The sequence below is a fragment of the Crocuta crocuta genome, unplaced genomic scaffold, assembly GCF_008692635.1.
Source record: "Crocuta crocuta isolate KB4526 unplaced genomic scaffold, BGI_CrCroc_1.0 scaffold190, whole genome shotgun sequence".
In the NCBI taxonomy this organism is placed as follows: Eukaryota; Metazoa; Chordata; class Mammalia; order Carnivora; family Hyaenidae; genus Crocuta; species Crocuta crocuta.
In genome coordinates this window covers 10,989,098-11,008,625 of record NW_027527955.1, presented here as the reverse complement: position 1 = coordinate 11,008,625, position 19,528 = coordinate 10,989,098, and the positions used below count along the sequence as shown (strand labels likewise).

General features: G+C 42.0%; 1 protein-coding gene across 1 annotated transcript in view; it reads right to left on the bottom strand.

The window, feature by feature from the left end:
* Positions 1-444: 444 nt before the first annotated feature.
* Positions 445-19,528, bottom strand: part of EBPL (EBP like) — a 21,185-nt gene continuing 2,101 nt past the window's right edge. Inside the window, exons 2-5 of the mRNA XM_077752646.1 lie at positions 17,840-17,904; positions 8,881-8,950; positions 2,890-3,028; positions 445-1,329 (exon numbers count right to left, since the gene is read on the bottom strand). Of these exons, the coding sequence (XP_077608772.1) occupies positions 1,089-1,329; positions 2,890-3,028; positions 8,881-8,950; positions 17,840-17,904 (515 nt within the window). The 3' untranslated portion in view covers positions 445-1,088. The remainder of the gene's footprint in view (positions 1,330-2,889; positions 3,029-8,880; positions 8,951-17,839; positions 17,905-19,528) is intronic.

Here is a 19,528-nt window from a genome sequence, read left to right as displayed (position 1 = left end):
AGTGAGAGCGCAAGTGGGGGAAGGACAGAGAGAGAGATGGAGACACAGAATCTGAAGCAGGCTCCAGGCTCTCAGCTGTCAGCACAGAGCCTGACGTGGGCACAAACCCTGGAACCATGAGATCATGACCTAAGCCAAAGTCAAACGCTCAATTGACTGAGCCGTCCAGGTGCCCCACTTTAAGCATTTTGATAGGTGTGTAGTAACACCTTATTGTGGTTTCCAAAATTCTCCCTCGTATATTCTCTCTTGTGAAGTAGTTATGCAAATATTTTACTAATTTTTGATTTGATTTTCTAATTGACTTACAGAAGTTCTTTAACTATTTAGGATGGGTCTTTTGTCAGTAATATGTACTGCAAATACCTTCTATCTTGTGGGTTCCTTTTTCACTCCCTTAGTGGCAGCTTTTGATGAACAGACTACTTTAGTGTAGTCAAACTTGTTATAGCTTTTTGCATCCTTTTCGTATTGCCTGTCTGTGTGAAACTTGGTGAGGAGTTAGCCTACTCACAGGGTTCTGCTACTATCATGTCTGTTGGCTTCACAAATTTGATAGAGTATAAATGTAAAACAGAAGCATTCATTTCATGTTTGGTCTCACTTTGGTAACCAAAAGACGAGTGAGATGATTAAAAGCTGAGGCAAGTGATGAGTCACTGAATTCTATTTCTGAAATTATTATTACACTATATGTTAACTAACTTGGATTTAAATTTTTTTAAAAAGCTGAGGCAACAATATGTTCTGGAATAAAAAATTAATATAATATGCTCTACAGCATTTTATGATAATTGGCTTTATTAATGTGGAACAATTAATGCAAGCCATAAACATATAATTAAACGTGTTATTATCACAAGTTAAAATTTACTCTCTGTTCCCATATTGTCATGTAATTGAAAAAAATAAAACATAACAAAGACTTGCCACCTTGTAAGCAATGTGAAATAGGCTATTGAGGAACAATACCATAAAAGGAAAGTATTACATTACATTGCTGGAATGCATTACATTTTGGCCAAACAGAAAGGTTTGATCCATTCTGACTTATAAAGCAAAATACCAGTGTTTGTGATTTTAAAAATTCACTGAAACTTCTTCCCCGAACTGGTTCCTTTGCAATACATTTTCTTGAGTTCTACCCATGACTGACACAGTAACAGTCCTGGGATCAGAACCCACACACTATTGAAAAATACCAGATAAACCCCAAAGTAGAGCCAACTGTCGGTGTTGAGGTTGGGGCTTCCCATAAGCCAGTCCGGGAAGAAGGTCATCCACCCGCCATACAACTCACACACGCACAGGGTGATCTGTATGAAATGCCTGTTAGAGAGAAAGAAACAAGGGATGAAGCTCAGCTCAGAGAAAGAAACAAGGGATAAGCTGGCTGAGGGCCAGCTCAGCCCAGCTTGTCACCCTGAATTCTGACATCTTTTCTTAAATGGCAGCATTAACGCCATCTTCCACAGCAGAAGAGCTCTCTGAAGGTGGACCTCAGGTTTCCCACAGTGCTCCTTCGATGGGGCAAGTCCATCTAATTAATGGGAGACCCATGCTTGCTCTGGAGAAGCAATACTGCCCTTCCTAGAAGATTATTCTCAGAGCGAAATAAAGTCTCTCAGGCATCCTGTTCTACTCTTAGCTCTTAGGAAGATTTACAGAGGTTACAGCTCACCCAGCAAAGAGAGACCTAGAAGCCACAATTTTACCTGCTGTAAAAGGGGATACTAACAGCAGTCTCTTCCTCAAAGAATACAGTGGAGAGTAAATGAGATACATGGGTATGTTAAGTACTCAACAATGCAGATATTATATATGGTTGAAGTAACAAACAAATGGGTACATGTAGTAAATCTATAACCAAGATCATAGAATCAGAGATATAGCAAGATACTAGGAAGAAATTTAATTTTTCCTCCCAACTATCTAAGTAAAAGTGGATTAAAGACTAGAGGTTTTGTTCAAACCTGAACCTTTCTAATGAAGCTTTAAAAAATACTTCTTCAGGGTGCCTGGGTGGCTCAGTCAGTTAAGCATCCAACTTCAGCTTAGGTCATGATCTCACAGTTTGTGGGTTCAAGCCCCGTGTCGGGCTCTGTGCTGACAACTAGCTCAGAGCCTGGAGCCTGCTTCAGATTCTGTATCTCCCTCTCTCTCTCACCCTCCCCTGCTCACACTCTCTCTCAGAAATAAATAAAACATTAAAAAAATTTTTTTAAATAAATAAATAAAAAATACTTCTTTGATTCCAGATGCTAGAAAATTTAATCATCCCTACTTGACATTGTTTTGGGAATCGTTCCCAGGATAGCATTCTATTTGCCCCAGGTCACTCTGTCTGAAAGAAGAAAAGGAAGGGAAGAGGTAGGAGAGAGGGAAGAGAGTTCAAAGTCTCAGAGTCTTACAGGTGGTTAATCTTCCACCTTTCTTCTTCCTCTCTTCTGCCTTCCTCACGAACCCTCCACAATCTGTTTCTGAAAAGATTTATCTTGCATGTCTAACTCCAAATTAAGAGAATTTACTTGGTGTAAAGTGGAACGGGAGTTTTCAAGAGTGACTGGGTGGGGAAAGGGAAAGGGATGGAAATATTACCCTTTTATTTTCCAAAATATTGGTGAAAAATCATCCAATGCTGTTCACACTTTCGTCCTCATAGAATGACTAGGTGGTCCCTACAATCCTATTTCCCATAGTTTTTATTTTGAACGATCTGAAATTACCCTGGTGGCACCAGGCTTCTTATCTAATATTGAACAATTTTCATTTCTAATCTACTTTTCCTCTAACAAATGAAGGTGGTCATAATCTACTCCAAATGCCATGTAGGCATCGAGACAGCTAATGTTTCTCCCCTCTTCAGCAGGCCAGGAGACGAGCACTTACCGATAGTATTTCTCTTTGACTATGGCATAAATGAGGACCAATGCCAGAGACCCATCCAAGACAACAGTCAGAATTTCCAAAGACACAATAGTTGGGTCAAAATAAAGCCATCTTGCATCAGCTTTGCCATATTCTTTCCCTAAAAGTGAAATACATTTTGTTACTCATCTGGCAACTATTTTTATGATGGTCAGTGGAAATGACCTTTTTTCCCCTAAGGACGGGATAAAAAGAACAACTGTCACTCCCTCTGCTGCTCATAATGCCTTAGCGAAAGGTGAGAGAACTGAGGCTGAACCGCATTTGCCGCACAACACAGGTACTGATGACAATAGCTTGGTATATTTGTAAAAGGATTTCATTCCCAAAGTGCTTTCACACAGTTCCCCTCTTTGTCCCCCTCCCCGCTTGTCATTATAAGCAACAGATTTCTAAATTAATTCAACACAGCCAGATTTTGCAAAGACAATCTTTAATAATAATCTTGTTAACTATGTTACAGTTCCTTACTTCAAAATTGCTATATAAAGTCTGTAGGTATAATCTAGATTTGGGAAAATTATTATTAAGGAAACGTTTATTAAAAAAAAAACATGTGCTTATTAATAATTGAAGAGAAACTGAGCCCTAAACAGGTGGTGGGCAGGTGGGGAGGAATGGTAATGACACAGGCTGGATTACAGAATGAATCCCACATGGACAAAGGGGATGTTTCAGTCCAGACAGGAGTCACTAACAACAGCCACCACAAAGGCCTCAAATGTGTTCACAAGGGAGTGGGACTAAGATCTTTCCAGACCCCATTATCAGGATTGTTTCTTCTAGAAAGAATGAGGTGAGAAAGTGTTTTTAGAGCAGAACTGAGAGCCATGCATTGGGAGAGCCAACGCACCCTTCTTTCCTTCATTTCTTCCTTCCTCCTTCCCTCCCTTCCTCCTTCTTTCTCTCCCTCTTCCCTTTTTTAACTTATCAAGGTAATACATGCCAGTCCTAAGATCTCAAATGATCAGAGTGGAAAAAAAAAAAAAAAAAGGAAAGAAAGTCTTTGGGCACGTGGGTGGCTCAGTCGGTTAAGTGTCCAACTTCAGCTCAGGTCATGATCCCATGGTTGGTGGGTTCAAGTCCCTCCCGCATCAGTCTCTGTGCAATCAGTTCAGAGCCTGGAACCTGCTTTGGATTCTGTGTCTCCCCCTCTCTCTGCCCCTTCCCCTGCTTACACTCTCACTCTCTCTCTCTCTCAAAAATAAACATTAAAAAAAATTTTTTAGATGAAAGTCTCACCTCTTCTCTCCTTTCAATATTTTTCTCACATGATTTAGACAAGGAATGAATGATCAAGTATTAGCTATGCTATCTGACTCGTGGAGCAGCAGGACAAAGCTCTAGTCTCTAGTAAGGGCCCAAGGAAGGATCCCTCAGGGCCACGGACAAAGGGTTCTAATGAAAGAAAGGCTGTCTTGGCAGAAAGAAAGGCCAATAAACAGGATTAGTCATTTAATGAGATAACACAGAGACACATGCTGAGCAGAGACTCTGAAAGGCCAGACAGGACCGGCAGCCCAGGCAGAGCTGCCCTGCTGGTCCTTAGCTGACTGCCAGCCCAGGGACTAACTGGGAAACAATTTGCCAGTGAAAGGAATACCTGAAATGCTGCCTCTAGTGCACCCAAATCTAAGGAAGTGTCACTTAAATAAAATGTCAGTGCTTTAGGCATTAAGAGACCAGTAGGTGTTTAGACATTCAAAAATAACAACACTCCTTCATTCTTTTTAAAAAAAAATTTTTAACATTTATTTATTATTGAGAACAGAGAGAGAGAGCATGAGCATGAGAGGGGCAGAGAGAGAGGGAGACACAGAATCTGAAGCAGGCTCCAGGCTCTGGGCTGTCAGCACAGAGCCCGACACGGGGCTTGAACCCACAAACTGCGAGATCATGACCTGAGCTGAAGTCGGACACTTAACCGACTGAGCCACCCACGTGCCCCCTTTCACTCTTTAATTCAACAAATCTCCTGGAGCACATGGAAGGTTCTGTGCTGGACCTGGGGAATGCAGCATCAGCCTGGGCCTAGCGCACAGGCGGCCCGCAAGGAGCTCCTGTTCCATGAAGTCAAACCGGGTAATAAGTGATCGCAACTGAGCATGGGACACAGAGGAAGTGACGCTTTAAGCCAGATGAGAGAGGTGAGGTGTTTTATCACTTCCTCCTTCCCCTGTTGGTGAGGAAGGGAGTCCTGCCCTAGGATTATGGGGAAGGCCACACACAACAGGTGGCACTGGACAGATGAGGTTGATGGTAATTTACTAGTGACACACACTCACAGCCTGGGGAGAGAGGTCACCGCGCCACACAGGGCTCCACGGTAGCAGGGGTGCAGGGGTTACACTTAGAGACAGTGAACTAGGAGGGGCGACAGGACCCAGGCCCTGCAGCAACAATGACGGGGTGGCCCCTGGTTCCTGAGGCAGGATGGGATTGGCTACTTCCAAGAATCTAGAGCGCTGGCAGGACACTGAAGCCCACTTGCTCCTCAGGGATCCACAGGCACCAGGCCTCATCCCTGTGACAAGGAGGGCCACGTGGCTAGGGCACCTCACATGAGGAAGCAGAGCGAGGTCTTATGGTTAGGCCACGTGAGGCCCTCCGGATTTTATCAGATGTCAAGGCACACATAATATTGGATTTTAATCTCGGGCCTTACACCACAAGAGGTGACCCCTGAACTGGCTGAAGGAGAGAGTATTTCAGGGAGGAGCATGGGCAATGCAAACGCCTGTATTGAAGGGAACACGGTATGTCTGAAATCACATTTAGTTCAACAGAGCTGAAGGAGACTGTGTGTGTGTGTGTGTGTGTGTGTGTGTGTCTACACGCGCGCACACGCACGCGCAGGTGGATGGGGCCCCGAGGTGACTGCTGGAGAGGAAGGAGGTCCCAGTGCATCAAGCCTCTGGCATCTCCTCCTCTGCCACCTATCTCTGGTCATTTTTCTGCTGGTTAAACACCGAGATAGGAAAAGGGCAGACAAGTGGTAGTAAGCCCGATGGCGTGATCGGTATCATTTATTCTATGACTGACTGCCAGGCTCAGGCAAAGGTTTCGAGGGAAAGGCGCACTGGGGCTGGAGTAGGATCCCAGTGCCTGTGCCACAGCTGGGCCCTTCACCCCAGAGTGGTTAGGAGAGGGTGAGGGGTGACAAAGACTGTCTTCTTGACCAAGTCTGAGTCGGGCTCCTCTGAGCCCTCTCCTCAACAAGGCCCCCTATCTAGGGGTCTGTCTTTGGCTTGCGTAGTCCAGTTTTAGCCAAGACTCCTACTGGGTCGCTGTAACAAAAATCCCCCATTCTTGGTATCTGCTCACTCCCCCCACCCAGTTTTATTGAGATGTAACTGACACACAGCACTGTATAGGTGTAAGGGATATGCAGCACAGGGACTTGGTTTACATATATTGTGAAATGATTGCAAGGAGTTTAGTACACATCCATTATTTTATAGAGATACACAAAATAAGAAAAAGGTGCTTTCTTCTTGATGATGTAAACTCTTTGGATCCACTCTCTTGATAACATACAGCAGTGGTAACTACAGTCATCATGTGGTATATTACATCCTCTGTACTTCTCCATCTTGTAACTAGAGGTTTGCACTTCTTAATCGCCTTTATCCAGTTCCTTCAATCTCCACTTCCCCCCACAAATCTGATCTCTTTTTCTGGTAATCACAAATTTGATCCCTTTTTCTATGAGTTTCAGTTTTGTTTTCTGTTTTTTTTTTTTAAATTAGGATTCTATGTATAAGTGAGATCATACAGTATTTGTCTTTCTCTGTTTGGCTTGTTTCACTTAGCATAATGCCCTCAAGGTACAACCATGTTGTCACAATGGCAGAATTTCTTAATTTTTTATGGCTAAACAGTATTCCATTGCATGCACATACATGTGTGCAGACACACACACACACACACACACACACACAAACTTCTTTCTCCATTCATCCATCAATGGACACTTAGGTTGTTTCCATACCTTCGCTACTGTGAATAATGCTACTGTGAACATGAGGGTGCAGATACTTGATCACTCTTGATAACTGATCATATTCCTCATCCATGCCCTCCATGTCATATCACCCTGGCCTGCCTGCAGCAAGAATCCTGTTGAGTTCGTCTCTTAAGAACCCCACAGACCTCGATGTTTCTTCTTAGTAATTTTCCATACACTGACCCTGCCTGCTTCTTGGCTATAAAGCTCCACCTGCCCTTGCTGTATTTGGTGTTGAATCCCATCTCTCTCCCCTACTATAAGACCCCACTGTAGCGGTACCTCCTGAATAAATTCTTCTTTATCATCTTTAACTAGGGGCATGAATAATTCTTCTTTACCGGGGTCCACATAGTGTTTATAGGCCAGCTCTAGATCCTGGTGAATCTAAGGATAGTCCACTGATTAACATCTGGGAGGCCTTACCCTAGACCCTCGGAATCAGAATCTGTATTTTAACAAGAGCCCAACACAATCTGGTGCACTTTAAAGTCTGAGAAGTACTACTTTACTTCTATCTATCGGATTTTCCATTTCTCAAAATAAAGGGCACCATCATTAAATGAGTTTTTACTTTTTTAAAGGCAAAAAATATAAACTGAAGATGACTGATAAACATCGTGTTAGACATTTGCACTTCATGGAACTAAGTCAAATCTGGCATGTTCACTTTCTCTGATGCCAGGCCAGGCAGCCAGGGCGGAGGACGATGACCCAGGCTGGGGTCCTGCAGCTCCTGGGCCTCCCCAGCAATTCTCAAGCACAGGTGAATCTGGCCCACTCGTCACATTGCACACGCAACGGTGCACGGCAGCATTTCGCTCCTGAGGCGGGAGCTCAGGCTCCCTGAGCTACCGCTGGCTCGGACCTGGCAGGCATCAAAGATGACACATGTTTTGCTTTGAGAAGCACTAACTATAGCTCCCTCAATTCTCCAGAAGTTTCCTAACACTAATGATGAACACATTGAGTTCCAACACAGAACCTGGCTGGAGGATCTGATTTCAGAATCATGGAAGAAATGAGATAAACGAGGCAGAATTTCAGAAGCAAAATCTGAAACAAGTTCCCTTGCGCAAGGCAGTTCTATAATAGTGGCAATGGACTCTGCTGTCACACAGCTCATTTGTCAAAATTGACAACAGTACATGAGAGGAAGTCGATATTAACTGATGGAATGTTAACTGATTTATGGTAAGCAGACCAGGAGGAGTTTTGGAAATTATCTCCAAGACTACACATTTATATACAATAAATTGAAAGTTGATTTTTAAAGTATGGAAAACACCCAGTTTAAATACTGCAAACTCTTCAATCTGCACTCACTAAGAATATTTTTTAATATACAGCTTGAGATATAATTCCCGTGTCATACAAAACACCCATTTAAAGTGTCCACTTTGTGGGGCGCCTGGGTGGCTTAGTCGGTTAAGTGTCTGACTTCTGCTCAGGTCATGATCTCACAGTTCGTGGGTTCGAGCCCCGCGTCGGGCTCTGTGCTGACTGCCAGCTCAGACCCTGGAGCCTGTTTCAGATTCTGTGTTTCCCTCTCTCCTGACCCTCCCCTGCTCATGCTGTCTCTCTCTCTCTCTCCATCTCTCAGAAATAAATAAAACATTAAAAAATTAAAAAATAAAGTGTCCACTTCAATGGGTTTTAGTATATTCACAGAGTTGAATCATCACAATGAAATTGTTAGGACACTTCATTAACCGCCCTTCCCAAAGAAATCCATTCCCATTATCATTCATTCTCCATCCCCCTCCCCCCCCCCATGGTTCTAGGCAACCACCAATCTATAATCTGTGCCTATAGATTCACCTATTCTGAACATTTCACATAAATGAAATCATACAATTTGTGCTACAGATACTCATTTAATGGACAGCCACCCTTGCAATTAATCTCCTCAAACATTTCAAATGCAAACATTTTAAATTACTTACACAATGAAGCAATCAAGCCTTCCGAATCTGCAATGTTTCCTACAAAAGACAAGTAGACAAAAGGGCCTTCCTGGAGAGAAAATGAAAACATGCTCTAATTCAGCATCACAACCACAGGATGGCACCGCAGATACATGGCTTCACATAGCGCATCCCCAGAAGCCCACATCCTGGTCTGCTCCCTCTGAGCATCATACCTACAAGCACCTACACAAGCCTGGGGAGTGTGATCCTAGAGCCTGACTCCCAGGCCTTGTAAACAGATACATCGAGGGGGAATGTTTATATAATAAAAGCTGTTTTCAATGTCTGGCATTATAGAATCAGAGGTATGTTCTTATGGGGAAAAATAAATTGAAAATTTTGCACAAGAGCTTAAATGTTATATTAAATAGGCTAAACTCTCAATGATTCAAAAGATTTACACCTTTGGGAAGTACTTCACAGCAGTTCATTTTGTCTCCTCTCAAAAAAAAAAAAAATCCAAGATCTCTCTTAACAAAAGTGGTATTCACATGTCTGATCAGAGCTGAACTAAATCTTTTTCCTGCACAAAAAGCAAATTTAGGAAAATTAAAACACAGGCTACATTTTAAATTTTAGGTAATAAAATATCTGTAATCACACTTAGTATTTTCCTATCATCAAAGTGTTTCTTTGCTTAAAATTTCAAAACTAATTAAAATTCACTGGGGAATCTGACTGGCATGCTGCTCCTTTAAACAAATTTAAAATTTTTTTTTAAGTTTATTTATTTTTAAGAGAGAGAGCAAGAGGAAGCACATGAGCAGAGGAGGGGCAGAGCGAGGGAGGCAGAGGATCTGAAGCTGTCAGTGCAGATCCTGACATGGGGCTAGAACTCACAAACCATGATATCATGACCTAGGCTGAAGTCCAACACTTACCCAACTGAGCCATCCAGGTACCCTTCCTTTGAACAAATTTTATTGCTGGGCAATACAACTCTTTTTTCCCCATTTCCTTTTACCAATGCAATTGTTTATATGACATTAAAATTGTATCTCTCCCTAATCCCTGCTCACTTACAGTGCCACTTCCCAGAGTTTACCATTTAGAGCCACTTCTGTATTTAGTTCTGAGGATTATTGTCCTAATTCATAATATACTTGACATTGCTATTTCTTTAGACATTCTCAACTAACTGCCAATCCTGAAAAACTATGATTTAATATATGTCTACCCTCCACTTCCCCACACTCTACAGTTTTTTTGGATAGCGTTGGGGAAGAAAACCTTCCTTCTGCACTCTGAGTCCCAGTAGCTGGCCTAAGAATTAACTGACATGATGGACTAACAGGAGGAAAGCAGACAAATTTATTTAATATTTTTATATGTACATGGAAGGCCTGAAAAGGAAAACAAAGACCCAAAGAAGCTATTAGGCCCAAAATTTATGTACCTTTTTACACAAAGCACAATAAATTATGGAGATGTGACAAGACAAAGGGGCTTGGACTAGGGACAGTAAATTGTGGGAAAGTGGCTAAGAAATATATGAGGGAAACTAATGAAAGATAAGAGTTATTTTAGTAGATTTGTTTGTATAGGCCCATTTCAGCACTGACTCCTAGTCTCTGGTGATAAGAACATTCTTCTCTTCCTGTTACACGGAGGGCACCTTCCTCATGGGAAATTTAATGATCTGATATCAGGTAGAAAGGAGGAGGTCAGAGGAGCCTTCCTGCATCTGCTGCTTTCCAACTGCCTTCAGCTCAAAACAATCAATATGCTAAAGTGGCATAGCTTAGAGTGGCAAGTTCTAAACCTTTCAAATAGCTGTATTATTCTCTTTAATTCTTCCATTAGTTATCCAAATTTGTAACTTAAGTATAAACTTAAAACTTCATCTTACTCACTCATCAGTGTCGCACAGCATTTGGACTTCCCAACATATAAGATAAGAATGCTAGCCTCCACCATGCTTTCTTCTCTTCCGCATTTCCAGTGCTCAACTCCTGTCTACTTTGTACACTGCTGAGATTGATTACATTTTCATTCTTGTTATGTAGACATATTTGTCTTCCTATTTTATCTATACGTAGATTCTAAAAGCTGAAAATCAACAGCATTTACAACATGGTGATTATATAAACATCATTCACTGCAAAGGGCTGCAACTACTTTCTCTGTACAGATTAAGTATTTTGACTCCTGTCATTTAAGAAGAATGTGGCAGCTAGAATATCCCTTATTACACTCACAAATTTCTCAAAATAATGTTATATTTTCGTCTGCTACATATTTGGGCCCTGAGTTTCTTATAAGATATTTTCTGTTTATGTTACAATTTGTAATTGCCTTTCTTTTCTCTGAGAGAGAAAACCTGACTTTCTCCCCATCTCATTAATATCTTCCAGCTTCTTACCCATGCTGACCTCCACCAAACAGAAGCTTTAAAGTTGGTTTGTTTTGTTAAGTTACTTAATTGGTAAATGGGGTTTACCTCAGAGTATATGTAAAAATTATATTCTTTAAATGATACTTTAAAAAATTACATAGGAGATAAACAGCAATATTTAAAAATAAGAAGTACTCCCCATCCACTTTGAAACATTTTATCTTCACCAATCAGTTTTTTTATTTTTAGCAGAAACATAGCAGAAAATCCACATCACTTCCCTGGGTTGGCCTGGCAACTTTCTAGATAAAATACAGCCACTGGCCTGGCCAGTAGGAGCAATAAGGCTGGGCTGAATCTGACCCTTTGTAGGGCTCAGTCCATCTATCTGTAAGATGAAGGCCCTCCTAAAATTAGGTTATGGATCTCATCCTAAAGCTACACATGACTTCCAGTAGCAATCTCTTTAACTGGAGCATTAGTAAAACACAGACTCTGGCATTAGGTCCAGGACCTTTCCTCAGAAGCAACTCTGTGGGTAAGAACAAGATGGGGATCTGGCAATCTAGAACAAGAGGGATTTATGAGTGTATAACAAACTTTCTCCTTTTTATATCTACCTGTTGAAGTTCTATTCCTTTTTCAAATGCCAGCTCAAACCCTCCCTCCAAGAAATCTTCCCAAGCCTCCTAGTGACAAATTTCTCAATCTCCTGTGTTACTAAGTTTGTGCTTCTGTAATCAACTGTCTGCTGGTTATGGGTCTCCAGTCCTCATTAGATCATACATCTTTAGGGTCTGGGAAGTTGTCTTATCTTAGAATCTTTAAGAACCCAGGATGATATTTTGTGTTCAATGTTTGCTAACCTTGAATTAATTACAAGTTCATATAATGAATTACTTAGAAAGATACCCTGAGGGGCTTTTAGAAGGCACTCTATACTTCTTACTACATTCATGTCTCAAATGTAATGGCAGTATGCAGTTGATGCTTGAACAACACAGGTTAGAGGCACCAATCCCTGTGCAGTCAAAAATCCACATACAATTTTTACCTCTCCAAAAACTTAACTACCAACAGCCTACTGATGACTGGAAGCCCTACTGATAACATAATCAATTAACACACATTTTGCACATCATATGTATTACATACTATATTCTTACAATAAAGTGAGCTAGAGAACATTAATTATTGAGACAACCATAGGGAAAAAAACACAGTACTGGACCATATTTATCAAGACAATCCACATGTAAGTGGACTTGTGCAGTACAACTCATGATTTCAAGGGTCAGCTATAATATATGTAAAGTATAATAATATATTCATGCCTCTACATGCTGATTGGATGCTGAGTATCCAATGCTGCCTCTTCTAAGATGCTAACAAAATCAACTAAAGCTAAAATGTATCATGGCAAATAAAAGTAACAACAGCCAGTGTCAATTTTCACTTAAGGTGTTTCAGATGTGTGATTTTAACACAGTATTTTGTACGCTTTAAGACAACTGCAAGTCAAAGCTCAGGTAAAAACAAAAAAAAGTTTGGGCTCTGCAAGCTATTGCTCTCTGTAATTCAATGACCGCTTTAGAGAAAATGTTCAATTTACTTATTTCAGTCTTTAAAGGAAAATTTAGTGGGGAAAAATATTTTAGAAATATTATAGAAATAAATAAAAAATTCAGAATATTTAGAATATTATAGAAATAAATAAAAAACAGAGGGGTACCAGGTGGCTGAGTTAGTTGCACCACTGACTTGGACTCAGGTCACGATCTCACAGTTCGTGAGTTTGAGTCTCACATCAGGCTCACTGTTGTCAACACAGAGCCTGCTTCATGTCCTCTGTCCCCCCCCACCCCTCTCCCACTAACCCCCCCCCAAAATAAACATTAAAAAAAAGAAAGAAAAAAAGAAAAACTAAAAAAATTTTTAGTAATTTGTATTGGTATTTGTAAAGGCCAAATTAATATTCAAATGTATTTGCAAGCTTTTTGTTTTTAGCTTGTTTGAATGAAGAACCAGAGAAAACAGAACAACATTCATTATTAAGAGCGGGAGACTAAAGTGGAATAGAATAGAATCACTATGTAAATCCTGTCAAAATTTATTAGCATTTCCTATTCAGATTCACAAAATCTGAGTCTAATCAGACTTGATTTTTCCATGTCATGGCAACAGCACCCATCATTGTTTCTGGAAGGATCAGCTGCTTCAGCCTCCTACGGCACCTGGATGACAAGGCTTCGGTGACTTCATAAATCTATGCTGCCCAGCTGCCGTCCCCCTAACGACATGATGACTTCTGTTTGAAGGAACCTGCCAGTGCAGATGGACCGTCGCCTGGTATTAACCGAGGACAGTGCTGGCCTTTTCAGAATCTGCACAAGTTCTATTGTTCCCACATCGTGACAGCTTAGTGTTTTGTTTAGAACTTGAAAACATCTTTTAAGAATATGCCCTTCCCTGCCAACACAGCTATTTCTCAGATTAAGGATTTGAAAGGAAACTTTCCAAGGCTCATCTCAATTGGACAAGTGCATTGTCACTTTATTATGCAGGCACAGGATGAAAATTAAAAGTTAATCCTAGTATAGAGCATGGGGAAAGGGGTCACGAAAGGGACAGAGGAAGACGGAATCAACATTTGCTGAACTCTGCTAAGTGCCAGGCACCATGCCAAGTGTCCTACATCCTTGCAATTCAAATGTGGCCACGAACCCCAACTTGAGCATCTCCCAGGAGCTTGTTAGAAATGCAGAAGTTCAGACCTAGATTTATGGAATCAGAACCTGCATTGTGAAAAGATCCCTGAGGAGATTCCTGTGCACATTCAAATTTGAGAAACACTGTCCTAAATTACAAAACTCTACTTAATCCTCATGACAATGCTTTGAAGAAAACATTATTTCCATACTTTACAGGGAAGTGTGTCCCACCCAAATGCATGTGTGGAAATTCTAATTCCCAAAGATGATGATATTAGAAGGTGGGGCCTGTGGGACACATTCAGGTCATGAGGGTGGAGCCTTCATGAATGGGATTAATGACCCTATACGAGAGGCTCCAGTGAGATCCCTAGCCTCTTCACCAAGAGGACACACCATCCCACAGTTCCGGAGGCCGGATGTCGGGATCGACATGTCAGCAGGCTGGTCCCTTCCGAGGGCTGTGAGGGAGAACCTATTCCAGAGCTTCCCTAAGCTGCTGGGAGCTTGCCTGCAATCCTTGGTGCTCCGTGGCCTGTAGAAGCATCTCCCTGATCCCTTCCTTCATCTTTACATGGAACGTGTGTGTGTTTCTGGGTTCTGACTTTCCCTTTTTTTTCTTTTTAAAGCTTATTTATTTTGAGAGAGAGAGAGTGCAAGTGCATGCATGCAAGGGAGGGGGAAGGGGCAGAGAGAATCCCAAGCAGGCCCTAAGCTGTCAGAGCAGAACTCAATGTGCGGCTTGAACCTACAAATTGTGAGATCATGACCTGAGCCAAAACTCAAGAGGCTGACACTCAACTGACTGAGTCACCCAGGTGCCCTCAATTTTCCCTTTTTATTTTCTTAAAAAAATTTTAATGTTTATTTTTGAGAGAGAGACAGAGAGACAGAGTGCAAGCAGGGCAGGGGCAAAGAGAAAGGGAGACACAATCCGAAGCAGGCTCCAGGCTCTGAGCTGTCAGCACAGAGCCCAACGAGGGGCTCAAACCCACAAGCCACGAGATCATGACCTAAGCCGAAATCAAGAGTCTGACACTCAACTGACTGAGTCACCCAGGTGCCCCTCAATTTCCCCTTTTTAAAAGGACACCAGTCATACTGGATGAAGGCCCACCCTTAACGGCCTTATTTAACTACCTGTATAAAGACCTTATCTCTAAGTAGGGCTACATTCTGATGTACTGAGGGTTAGGACTCCAACATGTTCTGTTGAGGGGACGACACAATTCAAATACACAGAGAGAATACACAAAAAGTGGATACACAAAAAGAATAAAGGGTGAGAAGCCAGCAAGTAACAGAAAGAGAAGCAAACCTAGAGAGAAACTATGAGGTGGGTGACGGTTACCTTAACACAGAGCTGCCTATGAATCAGAACCACAGTTGGCCCAGTTACATCTCAGCTTCTGCTGTGTTTCCATGAGTTGCTTTGTGCGCCCATCCATCACTTTAACTAGCTTCAGTAAATAAATGCAGAGGTTCTTGCCTCCAAAGAGCTTCACTAACGGGTATACCATGCATGTAAAATCTCAAAAAATATAAAAGCTTCTTTGAATCTCTTCCACAAAGTGGTTGTGATTTGGGGCGACCATTTTGGATGAGCAGAAACAAATTCTCCAGTGGGAAGCACCGTTCTAGCCAACTTGCTTTTCATTTGGCTAATGGAGCTGAAGGTCATATAACATCTCGAGGTCTTTGGGATGAAATCAGTTTTGCAAATGAACTATGCAGCCAGGCAGGTGCAAAGATGGGAAAGTAATAGTCTCCATCCTCAAGGGACTCACAGCTTCTGCAAGAGAAGCAGTAACTTCCCAATGCCTCAAAAAGGCCTGTGGTCCATTGTGATAGAGAGCTCACAAAGAGTTGGGGGAATACCGAATGTAATGATAACCAGAAAGTAAGCGATAAAAACTGCCTCAGGCCACCAGACAGGGTTTCTGTGTGTCTCTGTGTGTTTGCTCACACATACCCAGAATAAGTAAAAAGCCCTTTTCCCACAAGGAACTAATCATTCTAAGACTTGGGACCCCCCCCAAGACCCCCCTCCCCAAATCTCAGGAATGCCTTCAGTCTCTGCGAAACAGGGACTGGTGGTCACCCCAGCATGGGGACCAAAAGGTGGCAGGGTGAGGGGGTAGTCCAGTGAGAAGATGGAGAGGTGCCCCTGCCCACTCAGCGATGCTGCACAAAGCATTTAAATGACCACAGCTCTTCCAGCATGGGAGTGTGGGGGGCTATCCAACCTTCAATGCCACTGCCTTGTTGGGGCCCTTGGCTGGCATCACTAAACTTCCTCAAGATGGACTGTGAGGGGCAAGGCAATTCTCCAGGGTCTTGGCCATTGCTAGCAGGTTGGGGTTGGGGCATGGAGTTTCCTCAGCCCGTTGGATCAGGGCTGCAGTGATGGCAGCAGCCTCTCCAACACAGGCTATGAGTGAAGGGAGCCACTGGTTGCTGCCCAGTCAGAGCAGAACCTGCGGGGCTGATCCTGCAGGTTGTTGACATATTTTTAAGTTCATAAATGTTTGAGCCTATGCTCCTTGTTCTACCTTCTGATTGCGTCCGTGTCAATATCCTCATTGTGATACTGTAATTCTGTATGTAAGGTGTTATCACTAGAGAAACTGGGTAAAGTGCACATGGGATCTCTCTGGATTATTAACAATACCAAGTGTTATGTACCAAATGTACTGAATGTATATTCAACAAATATATCTGTTGAAGCCCTAGCCCCCAACGTGATGGTATTTAGGGGTGGGGCCTGTAGAGGTGATTAAGTTTAAATGAGGTCATGAGGGTAGAGCCCCCATGCTGGGATTAGCGTCCTTGTAAGAAGGGGAAGAGTGACCAAGGCTCTCTCTGAGCCATGTGAGGACTCAGCAAGCAGGCAGCCATGCCAGCTACAAGCCAAGAAGAAGTGTCTCACCAGAACCATGGTGGCAGCCTGATCTCGAACTTTCAACCCTCTAAAACATGAGAAATAGGGGCGCCTGGGTGGNTCTCTCTCCTAGAAATAAATAAAACATTAAAAAATTTAAAAAATATATAAAATAAAATAAAACATGAGAAATAAGTGTCTGTTCTGTAAGCCATCTGTCTATGATATTTTTGTTGTAATGGCTGCAGCAGACTAAGACACCAAGTGCAGGTGAGGATGTGGCGCAGTTAGAACAGTCAAGCATTGCTGGTGGGAATGGACATGGTGGAGCCCTTTGGAAAATGTCTGGCAGGTGCTACTCTAGTTACAGAATCCCACTCCTAGGCATTTACCCAGGAGAAATGAAAACACATGCCCACACAAAGACTTGTACACAGATACAGCAGCATCATTTATAAAAGTCTAAAACAGGAAACAGTGCCTAGGGGCGCCTGAGTGGCTCAGTCGGTTAAGTGTCTGACTCTTGGTTTCAGCTCAGGTCATGATCTCATGGTTCGTGGGTTTGAGCTCCACGTTGGGCTCTGCGTTAATGGTGCAGAGCCTACTTGAGATTCTCGCTCTCCTCCTCTGTCTCTGCCCTTCCCCTGTTCATGCACGCTCTCTCTCTCTCTCTCAAAATAAATAAATAAACTTAAAAAAAATTAAAACTAGAAACAGCCCCATTGTTCATTAACTGGTAAATGGATAAACAAATTGGGATATATCCATGTAATGGGACACTATTCAGTAACTTAAGCTAAATAAAAGACTATTATGCGATTTCATTTATAGGAAATTCTAAAAGAATAAAACGTTAATGACAAGAAAGCGGATCAGTGTTCCTTGGTGCCAGAGGTCAGGGCAGGAAACATCTGCAAAGAAATTTGTACATCTGTACATCTGTAAAAAAGTGATGGAAATGTTCTGTATGGTGACTGTAATGGTGCTCACACAACTCTGCACACTCACCAAACTCACTGAACTGTACTCTTCATGGGTGGGTTTTATTGGGCGTAAATTATAACTCAATAAAGCTGGAAAGGGGAGAAAGAGAATTTAGAAAAGTGGCTGGTTACTATATAGATATATCCCAACAGTTTTCACTTGTAACAATGATCAGTTAAAATACAAAGGAAAAATATATCATGGTAGCAATAAAAATATAAAAATATTTACAAGTAATTTTTTTGTGTTTATTTGAGAGAGAGAGAGAGAGAGAGAGAGAGAGAGAGAGAGAGAGAGAGAGTGCAAATGGGGAAGGGACAGAGAGTGAGGGAGAGGGAGAGAATCCCAAGCAGGCCCTGCACTGTTAGTGGAGAGCCCAGTGCGGGACTCAATCTTAGGAACCTGGGATCATGACCTGAGCTAAAGTCAGATGCTTAACTAACTGAGGCACCTAGGGATCCTAGAAGTAAATTTTAAGATGGGGTGTCTCAGTTAGTTGACCGTATGACTCTTTTTTTTTTTTAATTTTTTTAATGTTTTATTTATTTCTAGGAGAGAGAGAGAGAGAGAGAGACAGCGTGAGCAGGGGAGGGTCAGAGAGAGAGGGAGACACAGACTCTGAAACAGGCTCCAGGCTCTGAGCTGGCAGTCAGCACAGAGCCCGACGCGGGGCTCGAACCCACGAATCGCGAGATCATGACCTAAAAGTCGGACGCTTAACCGACTAAGCCACCCAGGCGCCCCATTGACCGTATGACTCTTGATGTCGGCTCAGGTCATAATCCCAGGGTCATGAGATCAAGACCCATGTGGGGCTCATCACAGAGCATGGAGGCTGTTTGGGATTCTCTCTCCTTTTCTCTCTCTGCCCCCTCCCCTAATCATGTTCTCTCTAAAATAAAATAAAAAAAAAAAAAAGAATTTTAAGAGACTGTAACAAAAGATTGAAATCAATTGAGATTCACTTAGTTCTTAGACTCAGTATTGTAAAGATATCACTTATTTTCAAATTAATTATGGGTTTAAGAAAATCCCAAACCAAAATACTAAGTTTCAGAACCTTGTGACAAAGTTAATCTGAAGTTCATGTGGAAGGATTCATTTTAAAGTGTTTGAAAATGAGTGGTAAGAAGTTTACTTTTTCAAATAGACATTGAAGTTCACTGTTAGGAGGGTACCTGGCTGGCTCACTCGGTAGAGTGCGTGCCTCTTGATCTTGGGGCCATGAGTTCGAGCCCCACATTGGGCATGGAGCCTACTTAAAAAAATAAGAAGTGATGCCTGGGTGGCTCAGTCAGTTAAGTGTCTGACTTTGACTCAGGTCATCCTGATGGCTCGGAATCTGGAGCCTGTTTCAGATTCTGTGTCTCCCTCTCTCTCTCTGTCCCTCCCCTGCTCATGTTCTGTCTCTCTTTCTCAAAAATAAACAAAAACATTTAAAAAATTTTGTAATAAGAAACAAGGAGAAAAAAAATTATCCCTTGGAGTGCCTGACTGGCACAGTCAGTAAAGCATGGGACTCTTGATTTCAGGATTGTGAATTCAAGCCTCACATTGGGTGTAGAGATTATAAATAAATAAACTTAAAAAAAAATAAAATGCAGTATAAAGCAAAAGTAATAGAAAACTGTATGGACAGAACTGAAACCAAAAGATTCATAAACCAACCAAATTTTATTTTTTTATTTTTCATATTATTTTTTTATCTCACAG